Below are 21,768 nucleotides of genomic sequence, written 5' to 3'. Positions count from 1 at the left end.
AACCTCAAAGCTCCAAAACTTGCTCAAAACTTGAAAATCTTCAAAATAAGATGAAAACTTGTGAAAATCTCGAAAGATCTGAAGGAAAGGACTCAAGATTGGTGAGGGACGGCGAAGAACTCACCTTGGCTGACAATGGGGAGAAAAGCTCGCCCGTTTTCGGCTAAGGGACCCTTTTATAGTGGCTGGCCAGGCCACGTTCGGGGGCCGAACGTGCCTCCGTATGCATGCCATGTTCGGCGGCCGAACCTGGGCTTCCCTCACTTATGCCTTCGGGGGCCTAAGGCTCACCCGAAATGCATGCATGTTCGGCGGCCGAACTTTGAGTTTCGGCGGCCGAACCTGAGTTTCCTCCAAGGGTGTTTTTCATGCAAAAACTCATTTCCTCTTTACTTAAAATCATCAAAACATTAAAACATTTCATGAAAATAGGGTTTTACCCTTCTAGAGGTCTCCGACATCCGAGATTCCACCGGACGGTAGGAATTCCGATACCGGAGTCTAGCCAGGTATTACACTGGGATTAAGGAGAGGGATGAGCTACTATAGCCTAGTGAGTAGAACAGACTAAACATGTCAATAAAACATGCTCACATGGAATGCATCACATCACAAGTAAATCACCCATCTCAGACGGACTAATTCAAAATTCCCTCTATTCTGTGCCCGGCCCGCGAAGGAGCTCATCAGGACTTTATTATGCACCCTATGGTGCTTTGTGCCCGGCTCTCTCAGGGCTCCTCAGGACTTTACTACGAGGGCTAATGAATCCACACTATGTCCGATCCGTACATGCATAGAATAATGCAATGCGTCACATTAGTGTAGTCTAGTGCACTCAACCTATTACATATCATGATGCATGGAACATGCTAAAAGCATTTAATTTCTCAATTTAAAACATTAAGTTTAGTTCCACTCACCTCTGGCTGACTCTGAACTGACTCTGAATACTCTGAAGCAGTGCTCACTGCTGCTCTCTTCGGTTCCTCTGGTCCGTTCCTACACAGGTGGACTCAAATGAGGGACCAAACTAGCTCAAGAACAACTCTATAAAACTCCCCAAAAACCCCCTAAAACATCCTAAAACAATCACATAAAACATGCAAAAGAAGGCTGGACAGGGCAGTTTCGGCGGCAGGTTCGGCGGCCGAAAATCCCTTCCAGAGACGAAACTCGGGCACTTTCGGCGGCACTTCGGCTGCCGAAAGTCCTCTCCAGAGACGAAAGTCCCTAACCTTCGGCGGCACCTTCGGTGGCCGAAACCCCCCTCCAGAGCCGAAAGTCCAAACTTTCGGGGGCAAGCTTAGGCAGCCGAAACCACCTCCTTAGCATGTTCGGCGGCCGAACCTTCCTTCGGCGGCCGAAACTGGGTTTGCCAGCAAGGCAGAACCCTGCTTTGCTTCAAGCAAAACTCACCCAACTTCACACAAACATGCAACCCAAAATTCCACAACCTGCATATACTCAAGTATAGGCACAAAGGGGTCCAAAACTACCTTAAAATCCCAACAAACATCACAACTCAACATATATACATGCTTTGACCACAAATCAACCAAAAACTCAACTTAACCTAATCATGCATTTCTACCCATAAAACACCATAAAACCTTCATACAACATGAACAGAAGTTCAGGATCTACACTTACCTCTTAAAGATCTAGAGGATAGGTGATCCTAACGTGGAGATATGGAGCAACTCTCTCCCAAAGTCTCCAAGCTTCAAAACTCAGGTGATTTTAGCTCAAAAGCTTCAAAACAACATAAAACTCATCAAAACTTTGAAAGATTTGAAGAAAACATGAAAATCACCCAAGGAAGATCATGGTCTCACCTTTGTCTGTGAAAATGGAAGAAATCTTATCCATTCATCGACCTAGGGCCTTTTATAGGTGGCTGGCCAGACCACCTTCGGCGGCCTAACATGATTCCAAAGCCATGCATGTTCGGCGGCCGAACTTCACCTTCGGCGGCCGAACCTGGCATTTCCTCCTTGGTGCTTTTCTTTCAAAAACTCATTTCCTTTTACACTTAACACATTAAAACATACTGAAATACTTTCGAAAAACATAAATCTTACCCTTCTAGAGGGTTCCGACATTTTGGGTTCCACCGGACGGCAGGAATTCCGATGCCGGACTCTAGCCGGTTATTACATTTAGGGTCTTTGTTGCATGTTGTGATTGGAAAGAATTTGAAAACTTGGGAAGATTGTTTGTCTTTGGTTGAATTTGCATACAATAGGGGCATTCATTCTTTCACACGTTATTCATCACTTGAGATTGTGTATGGTTTTAATTCAGTAACTCCTTTGGATTTGTTGCCTTTACCTTTGAATGAGGTTGTGAATGTAGATGGGCAGCAAATGGCGAAATTGGTTAAGTCCATACATGAGAAAACTAAAAAGCACATTGAGGAAAAGAATAAGAAGTATGCCCAAAGAGCCAATTAAGGCTGAAGGGTTATGAGGTTTGAGCCAAGAGATTGGGTTTGGATGTACTTCAAGAAGGAAAGATTTCCAAAATAAAGGATATCTAAGCTTTATCCTAGAGGTGATGGTCTTTTTTAGGTGCTTAAATGCATTAATGATAATGCCTATAGGATGGACTTTCTAGGTGAGTATGAGGTTAATGCTACTTTAATGTGACTGATTTATCTCCCTTTGATAATGTAGGTTCAGATTCGAGGACGAATCCTTTTGAGGAAGGAGGGAATGATGCAACTCACTAAGGCGGCCATAGAGATATTGACTTGAGGATGCCAATGAGGCCAATTACAAGAGCACACCCCAACATGCTCAAGGCACAACTTCATATTTATGTACAAGCTTGGATTTTACAAGAATTTCAAGAAGACATATTGATCAAGTTTGGAGAAGAGCTTAAGGAGATGCTAAGATGTTTATGTTCATTAGAGCTTTCAAGTCAAGAGGGCTAGTATTTAATCAAATTCACAAGCACAAGTTTACCTCAAGTGGGTTTGGACTTAATTATCTTTGCTAGGCATATGAACCTCTTTTAATTATGTTTTGAGCTTTATTATGGGCTGATATATATTAAGTATGTATGTGGCTCATTAGTTTGTCATGTGCTTACTTATTCTAACTTATAGCCAAATGTGTGGAAGCCCTATCTGCCCCAAATATTAAAAACTTGAATTTTATTTATTTTCCTTTACATATTAAAATTAGATTTAAGACTTATTTAAGAATTTTAAAGTCTAATTTGTATATGAATTATTTTGGGCTAAATACTTCTCAACTGGTTGAAGTTTAACTTGTTTTATTCACTGGGTTTAGGATTAGATAGTCCTATTAGGATTAAAATGTGGTTAAAAGTATAAACACCTTATTTTACCATTGTAAACGACATATTCGCTTTGATTAATATTATTAAGAGTAATTCTTATGGATTTTACTTTAAAGATTGATTCAAGTTATCAAATATAAATTTATAGAGCTAATCAAGTTTTTGTTATTTGTTCACACTATTTGTTACTAATTTCTTGTCGATTTAAGGCGAGAATTTTATTAAATTAATTGGATTTAGATTTGAAAACATCTATCGAAATGAAAATAATTTTTTATTCTTAAATTGTTATCTTTCCATTTTTTAATTACTGAACAATTTTTAACCAGTATTAAAATCGAAAATTATTTTGTCAATTTATATCCTAATTGATAGAAAGTGTTTTATTTTATTATTTTTAGGCTAAATACTTCATTTCACTTCTGAAATTATTAAAAAAAATTATTTTAGACTCAATTCAACCAGCAAAATAAAACTTTTAGGTTAAATTTATTGACTTCAATTAAATTTAAAAAACCTCAATTTCATGGTTTTAAACTTTTTTTTTTTAATAAAAATAAAAAACTCAATATAATCAAACTCTTTATTATTTCTATCAAATAAATCACCACTCAAATTTATACTTTTATTCAAAGTATTAAATAGCATAAATATAATAAATTATATTGACTAAATAATATATATAATAAAAATTAAAAAGAAGAAATATTTAAAATGATTAATATATTTTTTTAACATAAAAATTAAAGAAATTAATTTTATAAATTTGAGTAGAGAGATTTTATAGTAATTCTCCTTAAAATATTACAGTTACATGCTCTAAATTTAATAAGCAAAATTATATAAAATTATTTAAATAAAGGATGTAATGTTGAATTAAGCTTAGACGTAATGTAAATCAAAATTGGATATACAGGAAACTACTGCCATAATTTACTTTTTATCTTTAAAGTTTTATAAATCGATTAAAGAAATCACCTACATGATAAAAATAAAAAAAAGAAGTATTAATCTGGCAAGATACTTTATTTCATCTGATTATTTCAATATTAGTAATTTTTTTTCCATTAATTTACCATTAAAAACGAAATACTTAAAAAAGATAAGAAATGAATAATAAGTAATTTTAAGAAATTATAAAAACGGTCATTGCAATTAATAGAGAAAAGTGTAAATTTAGAAAAAATGAATTAATACATCCTAATTTTCTTAAAATAAAGAAGTAATTTTGTAAAAATCAATTTATAAAAAGTGAGATAAAAATAGATGAATAGAATAATTTTTATTAAGTTTGTGCACTGCAAAAGCAATTAGCTAGTCCAAAGAGATGTCAGCAGAATGTCAATGTATTCTGCATCATTCCAGAAATAATCAAACTTGTTACAAGTTTAAAATCAAAATTGTAGGTATCGATAATTGCACATATAGGGCTCAACCTTTTCATTAATTAATAATTACATTCACATATTTTTGTTTTGAACCACATATCAGAATATTTATAATTGCCAAAAGCTATAACCAACACTGAAATTTGTTCGGAGAAATATAAATTTTGTAAAAAATAACCTAAAAATAGTCTATAGTTAGAAATTTAGCTCCAATTTCTTTCAATTTAGAAATGTGATAAAAATTAACTGTAAAAATAAAGTGAAGTAAAGGTATTACACCTACAATGATACATGGGTAGAGAACCAATAGCAGAAATGCATTCCATAAATCAAGCCTATAAGAGGATTGTATTAATAACCAATTTATCAATTAAAACAATTTGGTCATACAAAACTGTTGTCGTCGTGGAAAAAGTGGGCACGACACAAGAATAGTATCTAGAATGCCTCAAGAACAGTACATGGTGAATTTAAATACTTGCTCCCCTTATAAACAATGATCCAAGTGCAGACGATAAACATTTCAATTTGCTGTTGCTATATCGGTTGAAAGTTACCTTTCCATGAAATTCTTGAGGTTCTTCAGCCATAGCCTGTATTCTTTAGCATCCTTGTTGCTCATATACTCAAACAAAAAGTTTGTTGTACTTGGATTGATCCCTCTAATCTCCAGATACTTGTGGAAAGCCTTTTGCAAATTTTCATCCAAATCACTGTTCAAGAGAAGCTGAAGTCGATCAAATATCATAACAAGGATTAGTACATTTAACAGTACCATATTATACACCAAAAACTTACGAAAAATCAGGCCCTTCATAAGCAAGTTGATCTTCAGAATAGTCTGAATTCTTAACTGACAAGGTATCTATTGTAACCTGATCAGGGTATGCAGTGATACCAAACTCCAGATGCTGACCATTTCCTTTACAAATGCTTACAACCAGTGGAATGCTTGGTGAATCATCCAAGTCCCCAGTCTTTTCATCCTCATCATAATTATCATCCTCATCCTCCTGTGGAATACTAGGCAAATCAACTTCAACTTTGATGATTTCATCTCGGAACTTCCTTTCCAGTAATATGGTTCTCTCCCCAGGGTTATCTTGGATTTCAAACGGAAATCGAGCTGGGAGATCCTCTACCTGTTTAGGGATCATCAAAACCAAGTAAAATTAAAATTATGTTTGTAGCATCTGTGAACTTCATTCATCTCAATCACTTTAATAAGAATTTCAGACTGCATCCTTAAGTATTACCTTTATCAACAAGATTTAAATATTGGGGTACAAGAAGGATACTGCTATGAGAAGAAAAACAATAGGAAATTTAAGAAATGAATAACATCAAAACGATTGAAGATCTAGCATGATTGGTTTCCCTTGAAAATGGGTGTGTAGATTCCCAAAATTCCATTCCACTTAAAATTTTCAAATAATTGATAGAATTCAATAGTAACCTTAAAAGTTAATACTTAGAAAGAGATGTCCTGTCTACATGCTAGCACTCTTAGGTTGTAAGGTAGACTAAAGCAGCAGAAGAAGCGCCGGTCTAAAGAAGCTGTCTGCTGCACTCGCAAATCCAACTTCCAATACAGGACAAGGAAAACAGATACATAACGTCTCAAAAATAATTAAGAAATATAAAGACACAAACAGAGACGAACCCACTTATCTTCAAATATAAGAAGGCTGGGATTTTATCTCAATTATGCAGAAACGTGGAAAAGGTCACCCAAGTTTGATGAAATTCATCGAAGTGTACAAAATGAGGGGGGAGATACAAAGCCAACCCACCTCAACGCCAGAGATTTATATGAACTAGCCAAATGTTAAGCACAACTAAGCAACAAACGAGACCATAAAAATCAACATAAAACATATAATTTAAATACAACCTAGAAACTTACATCTGTGGGTTTTTCAGCGTATTCAATCTCAGAATCGAGGACCCGAATCAGATTCTCTTCGGCGCTGGATTTTGCTGCAGTGGCGGTCGAGAATCTAAAAAATGGAAGCAAGACTTGCCGACAGAACTCGTTGCTAAGACTACGCCTTTCGACACCGAGTACGGCGGAGATTGCACTGTGGAAGGTTCTCTGTGGACCTACAGAGCGAATTACAAGAGGAAGCACAGAAGCAGAGGCCTTGCGAAGAATGGAATTGAAGGACATTTCCAGGTTTTGAGAAGTGGCCACGCAGAGGAATCAGGGTTCTTCGGTATTAGGGTTTTGATAAAGGGTTTTGATAAAGGGATTGCTGATTTCTGTGCGACAACTTGGGGGGCTTTTTGTCCTTTTCGTGTTAAAAAAAAACCTAAATGCAATTTATTTACTAAATAAAGGTTTGACAGCAATTAGATATAACCGCGCCAAGTATATTTTCTTTCAAAAAAATTATTAACCGCAGCAAGTTTGTACAAAGAAATTTTGTTATTTTTTTCCAAATCAAAGGCCTGGTACTAGTAAGAAAAGCGCCAGGACTTTGTTGGCCGCGCCGGGCCTTTGTAGTTGCTTTAAGATAGCTCCCCACTCCCTCAAATCCTCTTACTTTTCAACTTATAATCTCTCGTTTTCATCCAAACAAAAACATCAATAATCTGACTGTGGAAGGGGATTACAAGTTACTCTTTGATGGTCTATATTTCGAACAAGTCTCATTGTAATTCGAAATATTGTTAACAGTAACAGAAACATAAATTTCATCTCTTTTAATTGAGTTAGAAGACAACAGAATAAAACTTTTTATCTCCTTACTAGAGTGACTGAAAAATCCAAACTTTCAAGTCAATACTTTTACACAGTTTTTTTTCATAAAAAAAAAAATTGATATCGTTAATCTTTTTGTATTTTCGACAAAAAAAAAAAATCAATTTTTTTAAAATCAATTTTTTAAATTATATTTAATTTTTTTACTTTTATTTCTTTTCTTATTATTCTCTTAACTTTTATAGTTAAATTTGATTGTTTATTTAGAAGTAGTTAAATTTTTATATTTTTTATTTTATTTATACTAATTTTTTTATGAAAATATTAATAGATATTTACATTATAAAGAAAATATTATGAGATAAATTTATAAATGAGAGAGTTAAATAATGTGATAAAAGTGTATGAACTAAAAATAGAATGTCGGAGAAATTTATTTTAATATGTTCAATAGTTGAATTATTATTTGCAAGAAATTATTTATGTTGGTTATAACACACGGGATGCTTAATATATTAATGGAGACCGTCTTGTTTAGTTATTTTAAAATTTTAGATATTATTTAGGTATCTAGTAATTATTTATTTTTGTATGTGTGAAAATTTAGATTCTGAACTTTGGAGATATCTATAAAATAATTTGTCCCTCTCTTAAAATTAATATTGCAGGAGAGAAAATAAAAAATTAAGAAGCATGTATTAAATAAAAAATTTAATTTAATTTTAAATTATATACTATATAATATTCATTGCGAATTTGATAATCATTTTGATTTTAGGGGTGGAGCCTGCAGGAGTTAGGAATTGAGTATTTTTTATTATTTGGAGGAGAGAAGAGAAAAAATATTCATATCGGCTAAATAATTAAGGGAAAGATACAGTTTTGATAAAATGTATTTATTTAATAAAAAATTTAGAACTTGTACTCTTTTACTTTATGTTTATGAAATTTAATTTTGAATTTATTTTGCATTGATGTTGCCTTCAACTTATTTATTTTTTTAGTGGTAATTTTATTTAGTTAAATTATTTTTTTTTTAACAATATAAAACTAAAAGAAGCTCAAGATACTGAGGATTTAAAGATAGTAAACCGTTCAAATTAAACTAGAAGAATAAACTACAACCAAATTAATTTGAAACTAGTCTAAAACTCATTTAATCGGCCATAAAACTCAATACACTGTATGGAGAAAGAAATCCCAATCGTTGTCATCATCACGAAGAAGCCAAAATTTCACCAGCATTATCACCGATCAAACGGAGAATGAGACAAGGACAGGAGCAACAAAATCAGCAACAACAATGAAAGGACAAATACTCAAGAATAAACCATATATACCCAAATGGAAGCTTCGAGATTAACCCAGATCTGAAGTAGTTCATATCAGAAACAGATCGCATAAGGAAGAGACGCCGTAGAACCTACGACCAACATCGACCAATATAAGCGTGATTCCTCGAATGTAGCAGGACGGTCCCAATATACCAGCGTCACAAGCAATGATATTCCTCTTGGATGGCGAAACTCTACTAGCTCTCAATAAGTATGAGAGATAAGCCAATCCTCCCCAGCAATTAAAAAAAAAAAAATCGATACCAACAATCGTGGCGAGGAAAAACCAAGACCGACGGATTGCCTTCCTTGCTCGAAAATAAAAAAGATCAAACCGATCTAAGAAAAATCAAAATAAAAAAGAAAACAAAACCATCGACGAATTCAACTAAAAAGGAATTTAGACTCATCGGCTGCTGTCTTCTTCTGACCGTAATTTTTTTTCTTTGTTTGTCTTTTTCTTTAATATTCTCTCGACCCTTCTATTATTTTAATTTAAATTATTTTCATATTTATTTTTTATATTAACAATATATTTAAATCATTATTAATATTTAGTTATTGTAAAAATATATAAATTTATTAATTTATTTGAGTATATTCATTAAATTGTTAAAATCAATTATATTATATTAAAGAATAAATGGCATGTGTTTATTAATATTTAAAATAATTTTTTTAATATATATTTAAATTATATTATATTAAAACACATTATATTAAAATTATATCATTGGCACGTATTAATACAATGCAGGAGGCATACCTCTCGCATTATATTAAAAAAAAAAAAAGTTGGAGGCATGCCTCCATTAAAAAAAAAAAGTCATTGGGAAGCATGTATCTCGCGTGATTGTTTAGCGCTAAATCTGGCATCTTTCATGACAAAGTATTTCTCTGCCATCATCTCACCTGACATCTCTAATAAAGGCGCCAAGTGAGGCTGAAAATTAAAAAAAAAAAAAAAAAAAAAAAAAAAAAATTAAACATTCTAACCCAACTGTCTATTTCTCAAACTCTCAAATCCTCCAACCCTCAATTCTTCAACTCCCAACTCTCAAATCCTCCAAGTCTCAATTTCCAGCTTTCAATTCTCTGTTCTCTTTTAACTCCCTTATACTATTTAAATCTCTCTCAACAAATTAATTAAAATTTCTCTTTACTCTCTTCCAAATTTGAAACAAGTCACCTTTTAAGGTTAATTAATTTATTTAAATTCTTAGAATTAATTATTAGCTTAAAATATTTTGTAATGTAAAAATAATTTAGTACTTAGTATAAATTTTATTTGAATTAGAATTAGTGTATTTATGTATTTCCTTTTCTTGTTACTATATCTCTTTTACTCGTATTAAAACTATAAGATACAATGAGTATTTTATTTGAATTACAATTAGTATTTATGTAGGTTGTAGTAATTTTATTTGATTTAGAATAATTATTGTTTGGACTGTAATTATCATATCTCTTTTAATGGTATTAAAACTATGACCTATAATGAATATTTTATTTGAGTTAGAATTAATATTTGTGTATATTGTAGTAATTTTATTTGACATAATAATTATTTTTTAAATCATAATTAGCATATCTCTTTTACTTTGATTTAAAACTAAGCTATATCAAGTATTTTATTTGAGTTAGAATTAGTACTTTTATATATGGTTGAGTAATTTTATTTGATCTAGAATAATTTTTTAATATTATTAGTATTTATCCAATCTTGTGTTAGAATTAGTGCTTATGAAATTTTTTTGTATTTTATATTATTATTATTGATAAATAATTAGTATGAAAATTTTGAATTCTTAATTTATTACGTGATGATATAAGTGTCAAAGCTTATTATTTTTTGGTAGGTGACGAGTGTCGAAGATACTAAGAATAATTTATCTAAAATTAACAAATATGAATTGTGTATAAAGTGAATAAAATAGAATCCACATTGATTTGACACTAAAAACTTCTAATTATAGACTAGAAATGTAACGACCCGGAAATCCGACCCGTTACCGGCGCTAGGATCCAGATCGGCTTAAGGCCGCCGGGACCCATAGCAAGCCTACATACCTCCTGCAAACCTGTGGAATCCCATACATAACAACATATACATGATCTGTAAAAAAATTTTCTTTTCTCTTATCCAAGCAAAACCTGTGCATACACAAAAATCATACATAAACCCCACACTGGAGTCCTCATCAAATACTCCAATGGGGTATCATCATCATACATATCAGCTTGGATAATCATGGTCATTAACATCATTACTCATTAAACACTCTGTACATAATGGGGATTCACACACCTCTAGGTCAAGCACTACTATAATCCTCAATACATCATCAAATTATTCATTACATTACATGGTCATAATTACTCATTACATCATATTCATGTCCACTACTATCTATTACAACATACATGACTTAACTTCACTCTAGTCGACTTCCCGATCTATCCTGTACCTGCAACTCTGGGGATAAAGGGAATGGGGTGAGCTACTAGAGCCCAGTGAGCAGAATAATAAAACATCAATTTAAATCATGCTTTCATGTATGCGCCATAACACAAACATTTCACAACAAGGATGAACTTGTCACCATTTAGCCCCTATCTTTCTTACTTATACATGCCGGGGGCGTAGAGCCGTAGCAGGCACACCCGGACCTCCATAATCAGTCATAGTGCCAGGGGCGTAGAGCCGTAGCAGGCACACCTGGACTCACATAGGCTATCATGACATAAAAGGGCTAATGGATCATTCAACATTCATCCACATCAACAACAAAGTATGCAATGCAACATATTCGTGAATTCTAATGCAATCAACCTGATGTATCTCATGGCATTCATGATGCGTGAATCATGCTAAAACATTTCATTAATTTGCTTTAAAACTTAAAGTTTATTCCACTCACCTTTGGCTAGCTCTGAAGAGACTCTGAAGCAGCTGGCTCACTGCTGGGGGTCTCGGTTCCTCGGGTCCGAACCTACACAGGTGGACTCAAATGAGGGACCAAACATACATGAATCTGACTCTAAAATACTCCCCAAAAACCCCCTAAAACATCCTGAAAACATCACATGAAAACATGCAAGAAATGGCTGAACAGGGCACTTTCGGCGGCAGGTTCGGCGGCCGAAAGTCCTTCTGCAGCCGAAGGTCATGCAGGTTCGGCGGCACTTTCGGCGGCCGAACCTCCCAGACAGAGACGAAACTTGAGTTTCGGGGGCAGGCTTCGGCAGCCGATACTGCCTCCACAAGGGGGTTCGGCGGCCGAAAGTTACTTCGGCGGCCGAACCTGAGTTTCTGCCGAAGGGCAGAAACTTGGTTCCCTTGTGTCCACAGCCTCCAAAACGCCTCAAAACATGCATAAACTTGTTTCTACACATGCATACACATCATACATCACATCTAGGGGTCTCAAACTATAATATACCCCAACTACAACACTTCAAACAACACATTTCCAACATACATTGTTCAAATCACTACATAAACCCATAAACCTAACAACAAGCCTAAACATGCATTCTACCCCATCAACTTGCATAAAACTTTCATAAAACATAAAAGAAGCATAGATCGAAGCTTACCTCTTGAAGATCGAGAGGAAGAACGACCCTAGCTCGGAAAATGGAGAGATTTAGCTCCAAGACTTCCAAGCTCCAAAACTTGTTTCAAAAGCTTAAATCTTCAAAACCAAGGGAAAACAAGTGAAAATCTTGAAAGATTTAGAGGAAGAACATCAAAAATGGGTGAGGGGCGGCGGAAAGCTCACCTTGGCCGAAAATGGGGAAAAACTCGCCCGTTTTCGGCTAAGGGACCCTTTTATAGTGGCTGGCCAGACCACGTTCGGGGGCCGAAAGTGCCTCCGCATGCATGCAAGGTTCGGCGGCCGAACATGAGGTTCGGCGGCCGAACTTGGACTTCCCTCACTCATGCTTTCGGGCGCCTAAAGTCCCTCCGAAAGCATGCATGTTCGGCGGCCGAACTTGACTTTCGGCGGCCGAACCTGGGTTTTCCTCCAAAGACTTTTCATGTAAAAACTCATTTAATTTCTTACTTAAAAACATGAAATACATGAAAACATTTCATAAACTCATAGTTTTACCCTTCTAGAGGTTTCCGACATCCGAGGTCCCACCGGACGGTAGGGATTCCGATACCGGAGTCTAGCCGGGTATTACATTCTCCCCCCCTTAAGAACATTCGTCCCCGAATGTTCCTCAACTAACATACAAAGCATGGCATCAATCATAACATACAACATAGCATACAATATTTCATACATGCAATACATAGATCAACTAACACTCACCTCAAAACAGATGGGGGTATTGCTGGAGCATAGACTCCCGTGTCTCCCAGGTGCATTCTTCAATATTGTGGTGGTTCCAAAGGACTTTCACCATCGGGATTTCCTTGTTCCTCAGCTTTCTGATCTGAGTGTCTAGGATCCGCACTGGCTGCTCTACATAGGTGAGATCCTCTTGGATCTCTACATCAGGCTCACTAAGAACCTTTCCAGGATCCGACACGTACTTCCGTAATAGAGAAACATGGAAAACCGGATGGATTCTCTCCATCGAAGCAGGCAAGTCTAGCTTGTACGACACATTACCGACCCTCTGAAGCACCTCGAAAGGACCGATGTACCGTGGAGCTAACTTACCCTTCTTCCCGAACCGAACCACTCCTTTCATAGGAGACACCTTGAGCAAAACCAAATCCCCCTCCTGAAACTCTAGCTGTCTTCTGCGGATATCTGCATAACTCTTCTGCCGACTTGCAGCAGTCTTTATCCTCTCTCTGATTATGGGTACTACCCTGCTGGTAAGCTCTACTAACTCCGGACCCGCAAGAGTCCTCTCTCCTACTTCCTCCCAGCAGATTGGTGATCTGCACTTCCTCCCGTACAAAGCTTCATATGGAGCCATCCCTATGCTAGCATGATAGCTGTTATTGTAGGCAAACTCCACCAAAGGTAGATGCTGCCTCCAAGAACCGCCAAAATCTAGCACACACATTCTGAGCATATCCTCTATTGTCTGGATGGTCCTCTCTGACTGTCCGTCGGTCTGCGGGTGGAAGGCAGTACTGAAGTCTAATCTGGTACCCATAGCGTTCTGCAGACTCCGCCAAAACCTGGAGGTGAACTGGGGCCCTCTATCTGACACTATAGATACCGGGACCCCATGCAGTCTGACAATCTCATCTACATACACCTGCGCCAACTTGTCCACAGAGTAACCACTCCTGACAGGGATAAAGTGAGCAGATTTGGTGAGTCTGTCCACAATCACCCATATGGAGTCTAATATGTTGGACGTCGCCGGTAACCCCACTACGAAGTCCATAGCTATGTTCTCCCATTTCCATTCTGGAATCGGTAGTGGATTCAACATTCCAGCCGGCTTCTGATGCTCTAGTTTCACCCTCTGACACACATCGCAGGCTGACACGAACAGTGCCACGTCCTTCTTCATAGCTGGCCACCAATACACTCTTTTCAGATCCTGATACATCTTGGTGGCCCCAGGGTGAACACTATACCTGGTATTATGGGCTTCTCCCATAATATCTCCCTTCAGACCAATGTCATCTGGCACACATAATCTGTTCCCGTAGCGGAGGATCCCCTTATCATCAAACCTGAACTCATCACTCTGGCCTGACTGAACCGTGCTGGCTATCCTGACCAACTCTGGGTCCTCATGCTGTTTCTGAGCTACCTGCTCCAGAAACACGGGCATCACTCTCATCTGAGCCACTAAGGCACCTGTGCCAGACAACTCCAACTGTAATCCCTCACTCATAAGTCTGTGGAACTCCTTCACCACCGGCCTCCTCTCTGCTGAAATGTGGGATAGACTGCCGAGTGATTTCCGGCTTAGGGCGTCTGCTACAACATTCGCCTTACCCGGATGGTACTGAATCTTGCAATCATAGTCACTCAACAGCTCTACCCATCTCCTCTGCCTCATGTTCAGTTCTCTCTGACTCAGGATGTACTGCAGGCTCTTATGATCTGTGAAGATCTCACACTTTACCCCATAAAGGTAATGCCTCCACATCTTGAGTGCAAAGATCACTGCTGCCATCTCTAGGTCATGTGTGGGGTAATTCAGCTCATGCTTCTTCAGTTGTCTAGAAGCATAAGCGATCACCCTCTCATTTTGCATTAGCACACAACCCAGTCCCACACGGGACGCATCACAATATACTGAGAAGTCATCATCACTTTTTGGCAGAGCTAACACCGGTGCTGAAGTCAACCTCCTCTTAAGCTCCTCAAAGCTTTCCTCACACTGATCGGTCCATATGAACTTCTGATTCTTCTTTGTCAATTTGGTCATAGGAGCCGCAATCTTTGAGAAGTCCTGAACGAACCTCCTATAGTAACCTGCTAAACCCAGAAAACTCTTGATCTCGGTCACTGTGGTGGGTCTAGGCCAGTTAGCTACAGCCTCTACCTTCTTGGGGTCTACTTCAATACCCTGTTCTGACACAATGTGCCCCAAGAATGATATGCTCCTAAGCCAAAACTCACACTTGGAGAACTTGGCATACAAGCCATGCTCTCTCAAGGTCTGCAAAACTGTCCTCAGGTGATGGGCATGCTCCTCTGCATTTCTGGAATACACTAAGATATCATCTATGAAGACAATAACGAAGTGATCCAGATACTGACTGAATACTCTGTTCATGAGGTCCATGAATGCTGCAGGGGCGTTGGTCAACCCAAACGGCATCACAAGGAACTCATAGTGCCCATACCTGGTCCTGAAAGCTGTCTTCGGTACATCTTCATTCCTTATCCTCAACTGATGGTACCCTGATCTCAAATCTATTTTGGAGAAACAACCTGCTCCTGCTAGTTGGTCGAATAGATCGTCGATCCTCGGCAAAGGGTACTTGTTCTTGGTAGTGACCTTGTTCAACTGTCTGTAGTCGATACAAAGTCTAAGGGATCCATCCTTCTTCCTCACAAACAAAACCGGAGCACCCCAAGGTGAAGTACTCGGTCGGATGAAACCCTTATCTACCAGCTCTTGCAACTGTTCCTTCAGTTCTTTCAATTCAGCTGGTGCCATCCTGTAGGGAGGGATAGAGATCGGTCTGGTACCAGGCATTAACTCAATCTCGAACTCTATCTCCCTAGCAGGTGGTAACCCTGGCAGCTCGTCTGGGAAAACATCTAAGAACTCACTCACCACAGGCACTGAGGCGGGCTCTCTGACATGACTATCTAACTCCCTCACATGAGCTAGAAACCCCTGACATCCCCTCCTAAGCAACCTACGAGCCTGAAGAGCTGAGATCAGACCTCTAGGTGTACCCCTCTTGTCTCCTCTGAAGACGACCTCTGACCCATCCTGATCTCTGAATCTGACTACCTTGTCTCTACAGTCCAAGGTAGCACCATGGGTCGATAACCAATCCATCCCTAGAATGACGTCAAAATCTGTCAAATCTAGAACCACGAGGTCGGCGGAAAGGCATCTTCCCTCTATGAAAACTGGACTACATTGGCAGACTGCCTCTGCCACTGACGGGTCACACTTGGGTCCACTGACCCATAGGGGACACTCTAACCCAGAGACCATCAATCCTACCCTCTCCACGACTCTCGGAGCAACAAAAGAATGAGATGCACCCGGGTCCATTAAGGCATACACATCAGAACAACCAATGATGAGATTACCTGCCACCACGGTGTTGGATGTGTTGGCCTCCTGCTGAGTCATAGTGAAGATCCGTGCCGGAGCTGATGGACCTTCACCTCTGTATCCTGCTGATGAAGAGGCTGACCCTCTCCCTCTGCCTCTGCCACTGGCCTGTGTTGCGGCTGGAGCTACTGGCTGCACCACACTGCCGGAGGCTGTCTGCTGAGACGGTGCTGCAAAGGCTGCTCTAGGACAGTCTCGAGCCAAATGACCCGCCTGTCCACATCTGAAACATGTGTTTGTCCCCGCCAGACATACTCCTTTGTGTGGTCTCCCACATCTCATACATGCTGTAACCTCTGCGCCAGAGCTTGAGCCACTGCCTAAACCCAGACCTGACTTGATCTTGTTCCAGAACTTATTCTTCTTAGATTTTCTGTGGCCTCTGTCCCACTTCTTACTGCTTGCAACTGCTGCACTCAGAGAAGAAGAGTCTAACCTTTCCCCACCTGGGGTCTTGGAACCAGAAGACTGTGTCACTGACTGTTTTACCTTCCCCTCAACGATGGCACAAGCCTCCATTCTCCTAGCCATATCCACTATGGCATGGAAACTCTCCCTCTCTGCTGACTGTATCAAAGAGGAATACCTGGAGTGCAGCCTCATAATATATCTACTTGACTTCTTTTGATCTGTGTCCAAATTCTGCCCAGCATATGGCAACAACTCCAGGAACCTGTCTGTGTACTCCTCCACACTCATCTGTTCAGTCTGCCTCAATTGTTCGAATTCTATTATCTTCTGCTCTCTAGAGCTCTCAGGGAAAGCCCATCCTGCAAACTCATTTGCGAACTCCTCCCAGGACATACTGTCCGCTCTCGGGTTCACATAGTTCTTAAACCAACCACGTGCCTTCTTGCACTCCAGTGTGAACCCAGCCATCTGAATGGCTCTACTGTCATCAGCCCCTATCTCATCTGTAATAGTCTTGACCCTGTTCAGATACTCAAATGGGTCATCACCTGCTCTGTACTGAGGAGCACCCAACTTCATGTAATCGGTCATCTTGACCTTGCTCCCTCCAGATGAGGTAGGTTTGGGTACTTGTGTTTCCGGGACAGTAGGTACTGGTGGTGGTGGAGGTGCAACATCCCCTGGGGTAGGGTTTGCTGTACTGGTATAGGGAGGTGGAGGTGGGTACATGGGGTACTGAGAGTATGGTGGGTAGTAAGGTGGGTATGGCATATGTGGAGGATAAGGGCTAAAACTGGGGTTATCCGATGTACCTCCCATCGAATACCCTGGATGGTGTGAATAGGGTGGGTAGTGATGTGGCTGGACATAACTCGAGGCCTGAGTGCCTCCTTCTAATTCTCCCATGCCCTCTTCCGGCATGTTCACACCGAGACTGCCATCCCTCCTCTGATCTACTTCCATATCCTCAGACATTCCTCCCTGCACTGTTCCCCTTACTGATCTGCTTCTACCCAGATCCAAAGACCTTCTAGGGTCTCTAGCCACTCTGTCTCTGTTGGATCTACTGGACATTGCCCTAGGCAATGCTGAAGGACGGGCATCAGCGTCCTCGTCCTGAGGTGGCACTCCAGTCAATCGTGCAGATCGACGAGTTCCTCTCATTCTATTTTCTGAAAAAACAGCACATAGCATAAACAATCATTAGCATCATATGGTTCATGTGGAAACACATGAACCCTCATCACATACATAGCATCATATCATAGCATTTATGCACATGCATATCATCATGGCATATCATATCATCATATAGACAGGACTCTACATCCTATCCTAGTGAACATGATTTTTCCTAGTGTGCTTGACCTTCTATAACCTCTATGAGCCCGACACTCTAGGTCCGACCATATGAACCTAGGGCTCTGATACCACTCTGTAACGACCCGGAAATCCGACCCGTTACCGGCGCTAGGATCCAGATCGGCTTAAGGCCGCCGGGACCCGTAGCAAGCCTACATACCTCCTGCAAACCTGTGGAATCCCATACATAACAACATATACATGATCTGTAAAAAAATTTTCTTTTCTCTTATCCAAGCAAAACCTGTGCATGCACAAAAATCATACATAAACCCCACACTGGAGTCCTCATCAAATACTCCAATGGGGTATCATCATCATACATATCAGCTTGGATAATCATGGTCATTAACATCATTACTCATTAAACACTCTGTACATAATGGGGATTCACACACCTCTAGGTCAAGCACTACTATAATCCTCAATACATCATCAAATTATTCATTACATTACATGGTCATAATTACTCATTACATCATATTCATGTCCACTACTATCTATTACAACATACATGACTTAACTTCACTCTAGTCGACTTCCCGATCTATCCTGTACCTGCAACTCTGGGGATAAAGGGAATGGGGTGAGCTACTAGAGCCCAGTGAGCAGAATAATAAAACATCAATTTAAATCATGCTTTCATGTATGCGCTATAACACAAACATTTCACAACAAGGATGAACTTGTCACCATTTAGCCCCTATCTTTCTTACTTATACATGCCGGGGGCGTAGAGCCGTAGCAGGCACACCCGGACCTCCATAATCAGTCATAGTGCCAGGGGCGTAGAGCCGTAGCAGGCACACCTGGACTCACATAGGCTATCATGACATAAAAGGGCTAATGGATCATTCAACATTCATCCACATCAACAACAAAGTATGCAATGCAACATATTCGTGAATTCTAATGCAATCAACCTGATATATCTCATGGCATTCATGATGCGTGAATCATGCTAAAACATTTCATTAATTTGCTTTAAAACTTAAAGTTTATTCCACTCACCTTTGGCTAGCTCTGAAGAGACTCTGAAGCAGCTGGCTCACTGCTGGGGGTCTCGGTTCCTCGGGTCCGAACCTACACAGGTGGACTCAAATGAGGGACCAAACATACATGAATCTGACTCTAAAATACTCCCCAAAAACCCCCTAAAACATCCTGAAAACATCACATGAAAACATGCAAGAAATGGCTGAACAGGGCACTTTCGGCGGCAGGTTCGGCGGCCGAAAGTCCTTCTGCAGCCGAAGGTCATGCAGGTTCGGCGGCACTTTCGGCGGCCGAACCTCCCAGACAGAGACGAAACTTGAGTTTCGGGGGCAGGCTTCGGCAGCCGATACTGCCTCCACAAGGGGGTTCGGCGGCCGAAAGTTACTTCGGCGGCCGAACCTGAGTTTCTGCCGAAGGGCAGAAACTTGGTTCCCTTGTGTCCACAGCCTCCAAAACGCCTCAAAACATGCATAAACTTGTTTCTACACATGCATACACATCATACATCACACCTAGGGGTCTCAAACTATAATATACCCCAACTACAACACTTCAAATAACACATTTCCAACATACATTGTTCAAATCACTACATAAACCCATAAACCTAACAACAAGCCTAAACATGCATTCTACCCCATCAACTTGCATAAAACTTTCATAAAACATAAAAGAAGCATAGATCGAAGCTTACCTCTTGAAGATCGAGAGGAAGAACGACCCTAGCTCGGAAAATGGAGAGATTTAGCTCCAAGACTTCCAAGCTCCAAAACTTGTTTCAAAAGCTTAAATCTTCAAAACCAAGGGAAAACAAGTGAAAATCTTGAAAGATTTAGAGGAAGAACATCAAAAATGGGTGAGGGGCGGCGGAAAGCTCACCTTGGCCGAAAATGGGGAAAAACTCGCCCGTTTTCGGCTAAGGGACCCTTTTATAGTGGCTGGCCAGACCACGTTCGGGGGCCGAAAGTGCCTCCGCATGCATGCAAGGTTCGGCGGCCGAACATGAGGTTCGGCGGCCGAACATGAGGTTCGGCGGCCGAACATGAGGTTCGGCGGCCGAACTTGGACTTCCCTCACTCATGCTTTCGGGCGCCTAAAGTCCCTCCGAAAGCATGCATGTTCGGCGGCCGAACTTGACTTTCGGCGGCCGAACTTGACTTTCGGCGGCCGAACCTGGGTTTTCCTCCAAAGACTTTTCATGTAAAAACTCATTTAATTTCTTACTTAAAAACATGAAATACATGAAAACATTTCATAAACTCATAGTTTTACCCTTCTAGAGGTTTCCGACATCCGAGGTCCCACCGGACGGTAGGGATTCCGATACCGGAGTCTAGCCGGGTATTACAAGAAAAGTAAACAATAAAAATGAAAAAGTGGGTTTGATAAAGAGAGAAGACAAAACAAAAATCAAGATAAGTAAAAAAAAAAATAATCAAAAGAAAATTAAAATTAAAGATTTGATAGAAAATCAAATGCAAATAAATTATAGTCGAAGAGTAGAATTCATTTCATTTATGAGAATTGATCATAGAAACAAAAAAAAAATCTTTATTTATTCTAATAAATTAGTTCTAGTTATTGAAAACGCTCCACATAACCAATTTCTCTTTAGATGTAAATCAATTACAAAAAGTTTGCTAATTAATCCTAGTCTGTTATAATTCAAAAAATGTCTATTGAATTCAATTTATCAAGAATTAAAGAGACTCAATTCTAATCAATAAACCAAACCGCGTGATGAGTTTAAGTTAGATCTTGCAATTCCTTTATTGTTATTTATTGTTGAATATCTCAAACAATTACGGAGTTCAAGTATCCAAACTAAAAATATATCACTTTGAAAATATGAATGACTGTCGGCTGTCAAAACCGGTCAAAAATAACCTTTTCAATTATCAACAATTTTACAACTGCAGATAGTGGTGAAATAATCAAATCCACAGGGAATTGAGAACTTATCTATCTTTCTTATCAAGACCAAGAGAACACATTGAAAGTAAATTGAAAGCAAAGTAACTGAAAGTAAATTGAAAGCAAAGTAACTGAAAGTAAATTGAAAGCAAAGTAACGGAAAGTGAAATAAAAATAAAGTACAATAAAAGTAAAAATGAGGGTTTTGAGATTGATTGAATTGATCTAATGCTTAAAGTAATAAAAGAAAGCGAATAGTAAAAATAAAGAGATTTCAATAATGAGAAAGATCTAGTTGAAGAATTAGATCCACTTCAGTTGTTGGGATTGATCATTGACACTTAGTTTCCCTTGATATATTCAATAGATTAGTTATAGGGATGGAAGACGCTTCTCACCACCATGTCTCTCCTTAATCATAAACCAATTAGAGAACATCCTCTAATTAATCACTAATCAACAAGTTGGCAAGGAATATCCTTGGGCCTTAGGCATCAAAACAACTGTCAATTGCATTAAGAAATAGAGAGATCTAATCCTAGTTACCCAAACGCATGGTGATATTGCTAGATTATGCAACTTCCTTAGTTTTTACACCAAGTGTTCTTGT

At 38.8% G+C, this 21,768-nt stretch overlaps 1 protein-coding gene across 1 annotated transcript; it reads right to left on the bottom strand.

Moving 5' to 3' along the window:
- Positions 1-5,025: 5,025 nt before the first annotated feature.
- On the bottom strand, positions 5,026-7,001 carry LOC110620192 (uncharacterized protein At2g39795, mitochondrial). Its single transcript, XM_021763820.2, has 3 exons — positions 6,607-7,001; positions 5,499-5,842; positions 5,026-5,413 (listed from the first exon to the last, which is right to left on the bottom strand). Exons 1-3 carry the CDS (start codon positions 6,868-6,870, stop codon positions 5,254-5,256), a joined length of 768 nt encoding a protein of 255 aa, XP_021619512.1. The 5' UTR covers positions 6,871-7,001; the 3' UTR covers positions 5,026-5,253.
- Between the last annotated feature and the right edge of the window lie 14,767 nt (positions 7,002-21,768).

Source organism: Manihot esculenta, chromosome 8 (assembly GCF_001659605.2).
Source record: "Manihot esculenta cultivar AM560-2 chromosome 8, M.esculenta_v8, whole genome shotgun sequence".
In the NCBI taxonomy this organism is placed as follows: domain Eukaryota; kingdom Viridiplantae; phylum Streptophyta; class Magnoliopsida; order Malpighiales; family Euphorbiaceae; genus Manihot; species Manihot esculenta.
Note: the sequence above shows the minus strand (reverse complement) of the source record. Positions and strands in the feature narration are given on the sequence as shown.